This window comes from Chinchilla lanigera, unplaced genomic scaffold, assembly GCF_000276665.1.
Source record: "Chinchilla lanigera isolate Chin_1 unplaced genomic scaffold, ChiLan1.0 scaffold00107, whole genome shotgun sequence".
Lineage (NCBI taxonomy): Eukaryota > Metazoa > Chordata > Mammalia > Rodentia > Chinchillidae > Chinchilla > Chinchilla lanigera.
This window is the reverse complement of record NW_004955508.1, coordinates 4,096,648-4,111,612: the sequence shown is the minus strand read 5'-3', so window position 1 is coordinate 4,111,612 and position 14,965 is coordinate 4,096,648. Positions and strand designations below refer to the sequence as shown.

The 14,965-nt window shown below is 38.2% G+C and overlaps 1 protein-coding gene across 1 annotated transcript in view; it reads left to right on the top strand.

The window, feature by feature from the left end:
* The window catches only part of Rasa2 (RAS p21 protein activator 2), a 102,500-nt gene extending 88,342 nt beyond the window's left edge, over positions 1-14,158 (top strand). Inside the window, exons 20-24 of the mRNA XM_013506264.1 lie at positions 6,347-6,429; positions 7,053-7,261; positions 8,809-8,912; positions 9,259-9,448; positions 11,055-14,158. Of these exons, the coding sequence (XP_013361718.1) occupies positions 6,347-6,429; positions 7,053-7,261; positions 8,809-8,912; positions 9,259-9,448; positions 11,055-11,085 (617 nt within the window). The 3' untranslated portion in view covers positions 11,086-14,158. The remainder of the gene's footprint in view (positions 1-6,346; positions 6,430-7,052; positions 7,262-8,808; positions 8,913-9,258; positions 9,449-11,054) is intronic.
* Positions 14,159-14,965: the final 807 nt, after the last annotated feature.

Here is a 14,965-nt window from a genome sequence, read left to right as displayed (position 1 = left end):
ATCAAGATGAATGAACTTTCAGTGTAGTTTGATTTGCATTTCCCGGGCTGGGGATTAGCTCAGCGGCACAGCGCCTGCCTGGCAAGCACAAGGTACTGAGTTCAATTCCTGGTACCAGAAAAAAAAAAAAAAAGAAAAGAAAATGATTTGCATTTCCCTCGTGGCTAAAGATGTTGAACATTTGTTCGTATACTTACTGGTCATTTGTACTTCTTTTAGAAGTATCTGTTTGATTCATTTGTCCATTTATTGATTGAGCTATTTGATTTTTTGGTGTTAACTTTTTTTAATTCTTCATATATTCTGGATATTAATTCTTTGTCAGAAGGGTACCTGGCAAAGCTTTTTTTTTCTCATTATGTGCGCAGTCTCTTCAGTCTGTTCATTGTTTCCTCTGCTGTGCCAAAACTTTTTAATTTGATGCAGTCCTTTTTTTTTTTTTTTTTTTGGTTTTTCTCTGGTACCAGGAACCGAACTCACGACCTTGCGCTTGCCAGGCAGGCACTTTTGCCGCTGAGCTAAATCCCCAGCCCCAGTCCTATTTTTTGATTCTTTCTATATCCTGTGTTGTTGGAGTCCTATTCAGGAAGCCTTTACCTGTGCTTATGGTTTCAGTATTTTCCTTATATTTTCTTCTAGAAGTTTCGAGCTTTCAGGTCTTGTACCTTGGTCCTTGGTCCATTTTGAATTGATTTTTGTGCAGGGTGAGAGATAGGGATCTGGTTTGAGTTGAGTCTTCTACAAGTGTTCTGCCACTGAGCTACATTCCCAGCCCTGCCACTATCATTCTGAACGGAGAAAACCTGAAAGCATTTCCTCTAAAATCATGAATAAGGCAGGGATAGCTGCTCTCACCACTCCTACTCAAATAGCATATGAAATTTTGGCCAGAGCAGTTAGTCAAGAGAAAGAAACAAAAAGGAGTCAAAGGAAACAGCGAAGTCACATTATTATTATTTGCAGATGATACGATCCTAAAGACCCCACCAAGACTTTTAGAGCTGGTAAATTCAGGAAAGTGTTAGAATATAAAATCAACATAAAAAATCAACAGCTTCTGCACGAGGATATCAAATTTCTCCAATATCGTTTGTTTGGTTTGGGGTTTTTTATTGTTGTGTTTGTTTGCCCGATCTGTCTGTTCTTAGAACACACTCTGTCACCTGTACCCAGAACTCAGACCGTACAGTGCTCAGGACATCATTGGCAAGGGCTCACAGTTACACCAGGAGGGACATCCCTAACCCTCCGAGCCTAGCACGCCTGCTTTTCCCTTACCCTGATTTCCTTGTGCCATATCCCCTGACCCCACTTCTCCTGCTATGCTCTCATAATCCTCTGAGGCTCCTAGCAAGCAGCACCACCCACAGTGGGGCCTGATCATATTAGGAAAGTGTTGCAGGCTCATCGGGGCTTGCACTTGGGACCCTGGAGTCCCTGATCCTGTTCCCACCTTCCCTACTGCCCAGAAATGCACATGGTGTCCCCTCCCCGGCACCGTTTGTTAAAGAGACTGTCTTTCCTCCAGTGTATGTTTTTCACTCCTTTGTCAAAAGTCAGATGGTTGACATAGCACACTGCTTCATTCTTTTTTCTACATTTCCTAATTCTCCATGGTTTTTAGCTTTCCTTACAGCTCTTACTTGGTTCCCAGAGGTCTTTCTCCTCAATGAGTAACTGTCCTCCAGCTATCTCAATTCCGGGTCCCAGAGAGGCTGTGAGCTGCTGCCTGCTTCTGCTTCACCATCTTGTCTTTCTCAGTACTCTAGACTTTCCTCTGAAATCTGAAAAAGATTGCCCTAGAATTAAGAATAACAAAATAAAGTATGAAGAAAATATAAATCCAGGCTTCAAGGTAACCAGTAAATGATATATCTGTTCAAGGGAAAATAACTGACTGTGTCACCTGTAAAGTGTTTCCTCCATAATACACAGTGTACAATGAAACACTGACAAATTGAGAAGAAACAAGGAGCCGTGCTACATAGTCAAAAGAAAAAGCAGTCAGTGGAAGTAGGTCTAGATGATCTATATGTTAGAATTGGCAGGCATGAACTTTAAAGCTATTCTAAATATTTCAAGGACTTCATAGAAAAGGTAGTCATAATGAGTAAAGAAATGGAGAGTCTTTGTAGGAAAAAAAATAGTATTAAAAAGCATTCTAGAATTGAAAAGTATAATGCCTGAATGAAAAATTCACCAGATGGACTAAACAGGTTGGAGATGCCAGAAGAAAAGTTCATTGAGTTTGAAAACAGATCAGTGGAAATTAACCAATCTAGGAACACATAGAGAAAAGATTGGTAGAGTAAATGTGGAATAGTGTCAGGTATGATTGATATCCTGGAGGACAGTAAAGGAAGAATAGGATAGAGTCAGAATTTTTGAAGAAATAATGGCCGAAAATTTCCCAAATTTTGTGCGGGGGGGAAACAATATCTCACAGATTCACAAAGCTCATTGAACTGTAAGTATAATGAATGCAGAAGAAACTACACTCAGATCTATAATAAGCAAATCAAAGAGAAAACCTTGCAAGCAGAGGAACAGAGTATAAGGTACATACCAGTGAACAGCAGTACAGTTGACAGCTAATTTCTCCTAAGGAGCAACCAATGCCAAAAAGAAAAGAAAAATAGAATGACATCTTTAAAGGGCTGAAAGAAAGTTTTTATCCTAGAATTATTTTGAAAATTTCCCTCGAATATGAAAATATCCTTTAGTTAAATACAATCTGAGAGATTTCATTGTGAACAGGCCTTACTATAGGAAATGCTACAAGAGATTCTTCAAGCTGAAGGAAGTACCTGTTATAAAATTATAACTGTAGAATAAAGATTAGGTATTTCTTAAGAAATCACTTCAGCCAAATTCGTCTCAATTTAATCATATTCCTACTCCAAATCCAAGCCAGTCTTTTGGTAAATATGGAAACGTTGACCCGGAAACTTACATGGATGGGAAGAGAAAAGGACTTAACATAGCAGAAGCAAGGTTGGAGAGGTAAAGTTTGGGGCCTCATTTTAAAACTTACTATAAAACTGCGATAGTCAAGGCCATAATTTTAGCATAAGAGGGAGATCTGTGGATAGACAGCAGTCCAGAAGGAGACACGGTTTTTACAAAAGTATCAAGACAGTTGAGTAGGGAAAGAAAGGGCTTTTCAACAAATGGTGTTAGATGAATATAGAAGGAAAATGAGCTTTACCCCACCTCACACTGCCATAAAATTTCACACATAAAATTTAATTTAGGATAAGGAAGTCATAGACCACAGTGAAAATGTGGGTGAATGTCTTTGCAGCAACGCAAGGATTTCTTAAAGAAGACGTTGAAAGTATTGAACATTTTTCTTACAAAAGGTAGTTGATGTTCTTAACCACTTACAGTGTATTATTTAAGTACAAGATAACCAAAAATTGCATTCTTTCATTAATTTTTTTAAGATAATAAACAGGAAATAGAAAAACAGCAATTTTATCAAATGTATTCAGTACAAGAATCTGCAGGTTGAAATGACAGCTGCCTTAGGGATACTCAGGAGAGTCATCACGCAAACAGACTCACTGCCTGAGTGACGCTTGGGCACACTGTTCAGTGGTAAAAGATAAGGGCCTCCTTGCGTTTTCTCTTGTCCTCATATCGTTGTTCCTTTTTCTTTTTTTTATGACTAGCTTCTTTCACTTAGCGTAATGTTTCAGACATTTGTTCACATCACTCAGTACTTTATTCTTTTTATGGCTGAATAATATTCTAGTGAATGGGGCAACCCATTTGGTACCCCTCCTGTCTCTCAGGACCTATTCCTATTCCCCATTCCTTTTCTCAATTAATTTTCCTTAAAAAAATATATAGAGAGATATACGTATAGATATATAGCTATATAGATATTCTAATAAATGGACACATGTCACATTTTGTGTATCTACTTACCAGTTGTTTCCAGTTTGGGGCTATTACGACTAAATGCTGCTGTGAACTTTCATTTACAAGTTTTTGTATGGATGTAAGTGCTCACTTCTCTTTGCTGTATACATAGGAGTGGGATCAGTGTGTTACATGGTAAATCTGTTCAACTTTCTGAGGAAGTAATGGGTTTTTTTTTTTGGTACTGGGAATTGAACTCACGACCTCATCCTTGCCAGGCAGGGACAGTGCCACTGAGCTAAATCCCTAGTCCCAGTAGTGACATTTTTAACTGAAACTGGATTAGAGTCATTTAATAGAATTTAATGCACTCACGTTTATTGTGATTGCTGTGACTACTGTGCTTGTGTTTTCTACTTAACTGGGCTTTTCAATTTATTGGAATACTTAAACATGCTTATGTGCTCATGTGTAGTGTGTCCAGAAATGAATAAAAACAGCAATTTTAGGTTATGTGCATACTTCGTATATCCAGCAAATTTAAAGATAAAAGGTACCTGTAAAATTTTAAAATTTGCTGCTAGGATACTTGTGGTGTCCTATGTAGAATACTACCGGAAGGTGCATTTCTCCTGTGACCCACTTCATTACACTCCTGATTTCATGGGGGCCCTGTTTGTTGCATGTGTGTGTCTCCTTCAGAGTGCTGCCTTTCTTTTTCTGTTTGGTGGTCATCTTGGCAGTTTGCTCATTTTTGTCCTTCACCAAACGTTCACCTAGTTAAGTAGCTTTACTGCCAGTGGTCATAGGGTTGGACAGGACACGCTGTTGACGGACAGGCGTACTGGTACTTGTCTCCTGAGGGTCAGCAGCTCCTGTGACACTGCGCTACTCTGCAACCCTCTGTGCATCCTTGCTGCCCCAGCCTGTGGATGTGTGGCCCTGCTGTTCCGGAGGCAGCTTACCTGTTAACCATCCTGATGTGTGTCCGCGTCCCTCCAGCTCCGGCTGTCCGTGCCCACTGCTGCTGGCTTGAAACTCTCCCCTCGGCTCTCCTGTGTTTTCAAACATACTGTCCTGCGTGTGGCTTGGGCTACGGCTCCCTTCAGCTACTCTGTCCCTGCCTGCCCGTTATCCTTAAAATGTTACTTGTCTGCTTCCAGGAGCTTATTGATAGTCCTTTCTTAGTTTCCTATGCATTTATGATTTAGATTTTTTAAATACTTATTACACATAAATGTTATTTTCTCAGGAAAATTTTCCATAACCACCCAGCTTAAAGTAACTTAACAGTTACTTCTGTCACCTGACCTCTATTTATTTTCACTGTAGCATTCACCCTTAGCTAACATTTACTTGTCTTCTGTCATCTTTCAGATCTAAATGAAGGCTCCATTAGGGATCTTACATATTCTAGTTACTCCTTTATCATAAATGGCTAGAGCAGTGTCTGGTATATAGTAGGTATTTAATATATAACTTTAATATTATATCTGCTTGAATTATTTAAATTTTAGATTTTATACCAGGAAACTGGCTTAGCATATGTTCTATATTAACCTCTGTATTCAAGACAAACAATCCTTTACTAGCCAAATAATTTTCTTTGCCGAAAAAAGGTATACATCAATCTGTTGGATAATATAAAATGTAAAGTTCTTAATCTCCAGCACTTCAATTTGTATGTCACTGAAGCAAAGCTTGAGGGGGAAATAAAGCAAAGCATTAATCTTCTAAGAATAGCATCATAAAGTGACCAGAAATAACAAGTATATTTGTGCCTCTAGTTTCCATAATTATACGAGGTACAACTTATACTTGTGCCTTCTTATTATGGAGCTGCTTTAACAAACCAACTTTCCCTGGCTAATTCCCAAACCCTTAAATTATAGTAAGGATTTACTCTACCAGGTACAATTTTTGCATTTATGCCCTGCCTCTCTTATTGTAAGTTTTGTGGGTTTAGTTATCTGACCAGCCAATATGTGATAGTAGTCATAAAGTTTTTTTAGTTTAAGACATTGTTTTGAAGGTTAATTCCTCAATTAATAGATTGAAAAACATAGGAAAATCTACTCAGGTGGTTGTATTCTTTATATATAATGACTCCCATGAGAGAAAATTCCATTTTTCAGCCTCTCTTTGAATGGGTCCTTACTGATAAGTATTTTAGTTGTTTCAGTTTTCATATAGTTAATGTTACAAAAGTAGTAGCATTTTTATTTTCTATACAGTGATAAAATTTATTTCCACACTTCAAAAAATATTTTATTTTGAAAAAAGTGAAGTCACTATAAAACAACAATCAAAATTCTTCTGTTCTCACAATACAAAAATATTTATATACATTCCACCTAGAAGATTACTGTAGGTTATATATACTCCTGCCATCAAAAGAAAGAGCTTAAACCTTACAGAATTAACCTCTTACCTTTGTAATTCTGATGAAACTGTGTTAATTTTGTGCTTTATTACTTAGGCAAAGATGCAATTTATACAATTCCAGTAAAAAACATTCTTGCTGTGGAAAAATTAGAAGAGAGTTCTTTCAACAAGAAAAATGTAAGTCATAAGAATATTCAAAGCATTTTAAACTACATATATGTAAAACTTAGTTGAACATTTTTAAGTTGTTGTAGTGTTTGCCATAATTACTAATAGCTTATAAATTGCTAACTCAAATTGTTTTAAAATTGTCCAGTTTACTAAGAATACTTCTCTCAGGTTAGTTTAAAAATTCTTTCTCTACTGTCAGACTTTTCTCTATGACACTGAAGTCTCAGTAACATAGTCCCAGCCTATCTGTTCAACTGTCTTCAGCTTCAGCTCAGTACCTGTAATATACTCAAACCAAGCAAGACCACGTCCTTGCCCCTCAGGACTTCCCCATTGCTTTGCCTTTCCTCATCTCAGATTCTCTCCCTTTCATTCTTACTGTGTGACAGACCATTCCTTCTGGTCGTGTGTGACTTCTGAAAATTACATTCTAGTGTACTGCTCAATGCCATATAACTTCAGTGGCCTTTGGAACTAACTTGATTTTTTAAAAAGTAATAATGCATAGGATACCATAGGTTATCTAGCCAAGCAAACTAGATCTTTGTTAGGTAGTTTTTCTGTTTTGTGTATTGTGTTTTGGTTCTTAAGACTTTCTCACTAACTTTTTATCTTAATTGCCTGTGAAGATGTTCCAAGTAATACATACAGAGAAACCACTCTACGTCCAGGCCAATAATTGTGTGGAAGCTAATGAATGGATAGACGTACTTTGCAGGGTGAGCCGATGCAATCAGAACAGACTTAGTTCCTTTCATCCTTCTGCATATCTCAATGGACTCTGGCTCTGCTGTCAGGAGACTAGTGAAAACACTCCGGGCTGCAAGCCGTGTACTGCGTAAGTTTCTTACTGATGAAAAAAGCATTGTTTCACAACGTGGTATATCCATACAGTAGAATATTATTTGGCTGTAAAAAGGAATGAAGTACAGATACGTGCTACACTATGAATGAACCTTGAAAACATTTTGTAAAGTAAAAGAAGCAAGACATAAAGGCCACAGGGCCAGGGATATAGCTCAGCAGCATAAGCGCTTGCCTGGCAAGCCTGAGGTCCTGAGTTTGATTCCCAGTACAAAAAAAAAACATAAAGGCCACATATTACATGGAAAATTTTATACACAAAATGTCCAAAGGCATTTGTATAGAGACAGAGTAGATTAGTGGTGGCTAGAGTTTGAAGGACAATACAGAGTATTAATGGATACAGGATTTCTTTTGGGAGTGGTGAAATTTTCTAAAATTAACAATGGGTACAGTTTTGTTTTTGTTTTTAAGACAAGATCTTGCTATAAAGTTCAGGCAGGTCTTGAACTATGTGGCTCAGGCTGGCCTCAGATTTGCAGTGAGCCTCCTATCTCAGCCTCCCAAGTGATGGGATTACAGGCGTGTACCACCACGCTAGCTTACACTTCTTTTTAAACCACAAGTACAACTCTGCAGGGCTGGGGGTGGAGTATTTCCCTACTGGGTCCAAGGTCCTAGGTTCAATCTCCTGCACCACCAATTTAGAACACGTATATCTGAGTCTGTGGAAGATACCAAGGAGGAGGGACACTCAGCATTCTGTATCTAATTGTATGGAATACCCGTTGTAGCCCTGCAGACGTAAGTAATAAGGCATTTCTTTTGTGGTGAAGCATGGGTTATGAAAATGACTTTAAAATCCCCCTCCTTAGAGGTGAGAATGTAGCATAATGGTAGAGCATTTGCCTTAGCATCTACAAGGCCCTGGGTTTGATCCCTAGCACCACCAAAAATAATAATCCCCTCCTTACAATCAGTCACATAGTGACCAAACCTCTCTTGGCTCCATTTTAACTATCCATGAAACTAAATTTCTAAAGTTCCTTTTGCAAAATTCTTGTTCGAGTTCTTTGTTTTTTAGTAGTACACGTTTGCAACACGTGATGATGACATTCATTGTGGGCAGTTGGTACATGTACATATCTTAGTTCTTTTTATTTCTTTTTCTTGTTCAAGTGTTTGTTTTGTGGGGGTTGCTGTTGTCTTGTCTCTGAGACAGGGTCTTGCTGTGCCATTCAGGCTGGCCTTGAAATCACTTTGTAGTCCAGGCTGGCCTCAAACTCACAGCAGTCTTCCTGCCTCGGCCTCCCAAGTGTTGGGATCACAGGTATGCACCACCACTCCCAGCTTATTCAGGTTTTAGTCTCAAATCATCAAAAGTTTTTGACCTGTTTACAAAGTTACTTTTGTCGAATGCCTTTATTTGGTTTTAAATTTTTATTCTTATTACACTCATTGGGTTACACTCTTCATAAGGAGTTGTATATGCACATAATATACCTTAATTCTTTTTGGTTCCTCTCTCCTCTCCCCCTTCCTCATCTCTTGATTCCAGTGTGTGTAATTTCACTTTTGCAGAGGCATCCCTGCAGACATCCAAATAGATATTGATGAAGACAGAGAAGCAGAAAGAATTTATTCCCTGTTTAGCCTCAGTTTGCCAAAACTGCAGAAAATGGAAGGTAAGTGCACAGCTAATCTATTTTTACAACAACATGACCTGTTATTACCAGTTCCTCAATGTTGCTTTGGCGTTACAAACAAAATTTTGCAGACTCAGAGACTTACCAAAATGGTACTTACATAGTTCATGAAACTCCAGAGGGACATTTTCACTAGATATTTATGAAGTGAAATTACTCTTTTTACAAATGTGATATCCCAGTTAGTAAATATGTATTTTTTAGTCATCCGTTCACTGCCCAGGGAATCCGCCACAACTTGAGACACGTGACATCTTTTATTAATATGACAAGTTACATTTATGGAATTTAGTTTTCTGACCAGAGATTTCACTTTTCCTTGTAGAGGCTTGTGGAACTATAGCTGTCTATCAAGGGCCACAGAAAGAGCCCGATGATTATTCTAACTTTGTAATTGAGGATTCTGTAACAACTTTTAAGACAATTCAACAAATAAAAAGCATCATAGAGAAGCTGGATGAACCTCATGAAACATACAGGAAGAAAAGATCAAGTAGTGCAAAATATGGGAGCAAGTGAGTATTGTTTAAACTACTGTGAATAGACTTTTTAAACAGTTTGAAATTGCCTTTCCTACGCTATCCTTCACAGCTGCCTGCAGGACTCCTGGTTGCCCACCTCTGTCAAGACCCGGCCCAGAGTCACTATCTCGTAGAATTTCTCTGCAACTCACACTTAAAGCATCCCTGGTCTTTTTCAGCTCAGCTGTCAATTCATTGTGTTTGTGTTGCACTTTTATCACCACTTCAAGTGTTATGTTGAATTTTAATTTAGTACTTGAATATTTAAGCTACTTAAAATCAGCCTTCAGAGTGCTAGAAGTGTTTTATAGTTGATTGTGTGAATCCATCTCATAGAAGAAAATACAGCAGATAATAACAGCAATAGGTAACAATTATTGGAGTTTACTCCACCGGGGCACTGTGCCTACTGTATTTTACATCATATCATTGAGATTGCTGTCAGCAGCAAGTAGCAGAGTCCTGAGTGGCACTGCAAGAAATTCTTTAGTCTCACAAATTAAGTCCTAATACTTATGATCGGTTGGTTGAGCCACTCATCAGTGTCATCAAGAAAAATCTGCCACGCATCCACCCTCATCAGTGGTTTCTGTCCTCCTCAAGCTTGCTTCCTCGTGGTCGCGGGTGAGCTACAGTAGTTCAGAACGCCACGTTTTTCTCTGGTGGCATCCAGAGGCAGAAAAGGCTGTTCCTTCTTAGCAAAAGAGAAGAACATGTCTGAAGCCTTCCCTGAAACACAGGCTGCCCAGTACTAAACCAGAGTCAGGGTCTTGTTTACAACAAAGTAGGTAGCATTTGGTTATTGGACCAGCAAATAACGGTATTTGCCGCAGTGTATATCACTTTCTCGTTGATCCTCACATCAGCCCAACCTGATTTTATTTCCATTTTATAGCAAGAGAAACTGAGACTTGGGGATAGTAAATGCCTTGACCTAGGTCACACAGCTGATTAGTAGGAGGACTCTGAATTTTAATACTCTGAAAATTGTGGGCATTAATTGTATTTATAAACATTACAAATCAGTTTGACAGGTTTAACTATTTATGATCTTCCTGCACAGAAAGCTTAGTACATTAGGAAGGTTTAATGTAAACGTCCTAATTCTTTTATATTAGTATAATTGGTTCTCTTTCACCATCAGTAATCCAGTTTTCTTGGAGCCCTGAGGAGTTTCTATATGAAGACTAGCAACACCTGACCACCCTTCTTATCCCCACCATGCCCGTGCACACTGTACCCCAGCCCGGCTTTATTAAAAAATACCAGCCTCTTGCACTAAATATTTTACTTATTCTACTTCTTTCTTTACCAGAATGTAAAGCTCCATGACAGCAAATGTTTCATGTTTTGTTCACAAGTGTATCCTTGGCTTCTAGAATAGTTAAATTTAATGAAGTATTCAGTTAATACTTGTTAAATTAATAAAACCGGATTCAGCATGGTAGTTGATATGCATTAATTATAGTAAAAATGATGTGGGACTGAGAGGCCATTGAAGGGAAATTACAAAGTTCTGTGTCTGTATTGGTTCTATATCACTTTCTAAATCTTACATTTTTTAACTTACAAACTATGATTTTCTTTTAATATTTTCTAGGGAAAATCCAATTATTGGGAAAACCTCTTAAGAGTTTGACCAATTGATGCGGAAGAACTGGAAAATACTCTTTTTTTCTTGGAGCTTCTCAGTTCATCGTGTATTTTGTTCATAGTATTTAAGAATGAACATTAGCTTCGGTGTCACCTGCGTTCACATTATATTTAATATTTAATGATTGAAATTAACTGTTTGGAAATCCTGGTTTTAACGTATTATTAGAGAATTTGCAATCCAAGATTTCCTTCATATCGTGTGTGTCCAAATTCATATTTCTGCAACTTCTTAATAGAATCTTCCTAAAGAAGTTTCTTAAAGAAGCTTTTTAACAAAGGGAGCACTTCTCCATAGCAAGAAACCATCTCTTCTTGTAACACTGTTCTGTGGACTTCTTTTCACTACCATTAGTGCCTGCTCTATACTGCCAACTTGTATTTTACTAGAAAATTCCAATCCACGTCAATTCAGAGCTTCCCATTAGTTGACCTGAAACCTCCATCTTTTATAGAAGAGAAGAAAATTCTTTTTCTCCTTTGGTCCATTCATCATTACAGGTTACGTTAGAGACAGAACAGAAACTAGAAAACTGCCAGAGCACCCTTGAAAGTGGTAGATCCTTTTGCTTCCCAAAAGATGTCAGCAGAACTCAGGAGGAATCAGGGAACATGTGCTATGGCGTGCATCATGTTTACATTTGGGGTGAGTGATAGCAGGTGAAAGAAAAGGAAACCACTGAAATGTTTTCATTGTTTTAAATATCAGGTACTCATTTTTTTATTTGAGATTTCAAATTAACATGACTTCTGAGGAGCTCTCTTCTGAACAAGAAGAGAAAGTAAACGGTGAAAGAAGGTGGCGGGGAGATCGCCTGACCTCACTGCTCCTTCGTGTCAGAATAAGGGCACCGTCAGGACGCCCTCCTCATAGTGTTAGGTGGGGATCTAACTCAAGAAGAGTCACTCAGCGCACTTTAACAATCTGGCCTCCTCCAGATTATACTTTAGATACTCCGTGTATCTATCTTTATGATCAGTTGAATGATCAACATGTAAATCTAGAAATAGTGCTTTCCTGAAAATGTTTCTATTTCTTTGCTATTTCCATATTGCCCGCTAGCCAAATGGAATTTGGTTTGAATCTTATTTTTCCTTAATTTACTTTTATCCTAAAATCCATAACTGTAAATAAGCAGTCGAAGCAAGTTGCCACCCTGAAGAGGAGGAATATACTTTGCTTCATCAGTATTAAAAATTGTGGTACTCTTTATTCTGTCTTTTTTAATTCAGAACATTTTCTAAATGTGGTACCTTGAACCTTGGAGTATGTTCCTGTTTAAAACTGTGACTTATTAATGTAAGTCTAGCTAGAAGTGCTTTTTTTTGTATCCCTGAGCATAAGCTATCTTTCACAATATATTTGCCAATTATATTATTGGTGGATATTTTTAAATCGTATTGTTATTAGGTCATTATTTTTGAAGACCATTGGGACACAATCAATTTTCCATCAGTGATCATAACTGAACAATGTGTTTCTCTATGTGACTTGCAAAGATCAATTGGTTATGTTTAAGAATCAGTACTGTTTTGCATTATGATAGGTTATTATTCCTGGCTCATACTAAAGTTTGGAAGAACCCTTTTAATTTTATGAACTTATAGGTTCCACGGACTATACTAATTTATATATGTGAAAGAATTTAGCCATTTAGTAAACCTCTCATGAATTTCATTCAGATGAAAATTCCTTTTTAAGATTCTCTAAAATGTCTGCCCGTAGAAGGACACATGAGCACTGCCATGTGTCCCTAATACTGGTTGGTGGTTCCTTCATCTCCTGCTGCATTTTTGTTTGGGAGAGTTAAATTTGCTGGGGAGGAAGGCAGAAGAAATACGCTTCTGACCTTTCTAATATCAAATCCCTAGTTATGATTACTTTCAAAGACCCCAGCATACTCAAAGGGAACCACTGCTGTCCCTGTACATAACAATGGCTCTGAAGGAAAAGTCCGGTCATCTGGCTGTTTTCCTCACACACATATTTGAATGAATAGTTTGAGTGAAATTAATCAGTTTGGCACAGCCTAAAAAGAAAAATACGAAATTACATTTTCTTTGAAAACGTTTTGCAATAAGCACCCGTGTCAGTAGGACCATAAGGCAGCCACAGACCTTGCTTCCAGAGGCCTCCTTCCTCTGCTGCTGCTCATGAGTACTTGGAGGTTTGCTGTACCTGATCTGCTTTCTCTCCCTTTCCCACAAGTTTTTTTTCAAAGTACATGGCAGCTTACTTCTCCCCGCTAAACTTGGAAACCACAGGGAGGACAGAAAAGGGTACGGGAGAACTCTCGCTGTAAACACCAGTTCTGACTCTTAGTTTAGCCGTTTCCATTAGTTGAAATTATGATGATTTGTACCTTGTTTTGTTTTTGTTTAGCTTTGTTTTTTAGTATTCATTTGATAAGATAATGGGCAGTAGCAGAGGTTTGTACTCCCGGGAATATAACTTTATCAAGTCAAACTATTTTATTTGCCAAAGAAGCATATTTTTAATATCACAGGTAATGGTTATGTGTCAAAACTAGGCTCTTTTTGTTCTACAAAAAAAATATATATATATATATGGACAGATGATGTGGCTTTTGTTTCATTTTCTGAAGCCTGGTTTCATTCTTTACTAGAAAAGCTCTTTCATGCCAGGTTTTGAAAAACAGATTGTTTTTTTTAAAGTGAAAGCACCTTTAATTTGCTCTAACGGTACCTCCTGTAAAGACAGTTGTGCATAGCCTTTTAGGTGTCCTTACAGTATGTGAAAAATACAAGACTCATTCTAGAGTTAAATTACCAATCTTAATTGATGTTACCTGCTTCCATTTTTAACTTGGAAATTAATATGTTGCTAGTAAATATTGGTTTTTACAAGTGTCCAGTTTGAAAATGTAAGTTATCAAACTTAATATAGTGAATTTGTGTAACCATGTTGTATTGTTGAGAATGTATTTTTATTTAAATTTTATTTTCTTATCAAGAGTATTATAAAATTAAAATCTTTTGTAACTGTCGCTTGAAAATAACTCAAATAAATTACAAGAAGCCTGTCTTTTCTCGGTGAGCCTGTCTTTTTCCTGCTGAGAATCTCTTGTTTAAAATCGCTGTGCCTGGCCGGTTCAGGCACGAGAAGTCTCCAGTAACCAGCAGAATAAGGCCGTCTGCGAAGCTCGGCGCTCCTCCCTCGCAGCTGACGAGGCTGGGTTTTGATGGACCGCGTTCCGTTTTGTGCGTGCCGTCACCACACTTGCTGTGAGGAGCTGAGTGTTCAGGTAGCACGCACACGCCTGTCACCCCAGCAGCGTGCACACGTTTGGAGGGGTGTACTGCCCTGCAGTCTGGGTGAGTGATTTAGAGCCGAACCCGTGTTTTACGTTTTGAAGAAGCCACTTTCTGTTCCCAAAAAGTCATCATCAGAACCGCTGTCTCTTCAGGTCCTACACTGAGCACCACGGGTTACCTCACCCCATAGCTGGCTCCCATTCTTCGGCCTTCTGGGTGTTAGAATTTGACTGTCTTGTGCCCTTTTGATGACTAACTAGAAGGTACAAAGTAACAGCACCAGAGACTAGGTTACTGGGACATCTCTGCCCCCAACATGAGAAGCCGGGATTTTTCCTATTAGTGCCTCAGCAGCCCTTTTAGCATCCCTAAATAACCCTCTTATAAAACACAGCAGCCCTTTGATTCCAGAGGTATTTAAATAAGGCTACCAATGAGGAGGGATTAAGGGTCTGAATCTCTAAGGGTCTTCTTTTTATTGAAACATCGGCATCCCTCTTATACTTTCCCAGGTGTAGAATAGACCTTGTAAGAAGCATCAGACCCAAGGTTCTGTCCTAAGATGTAAACAAGCTAGTGTTT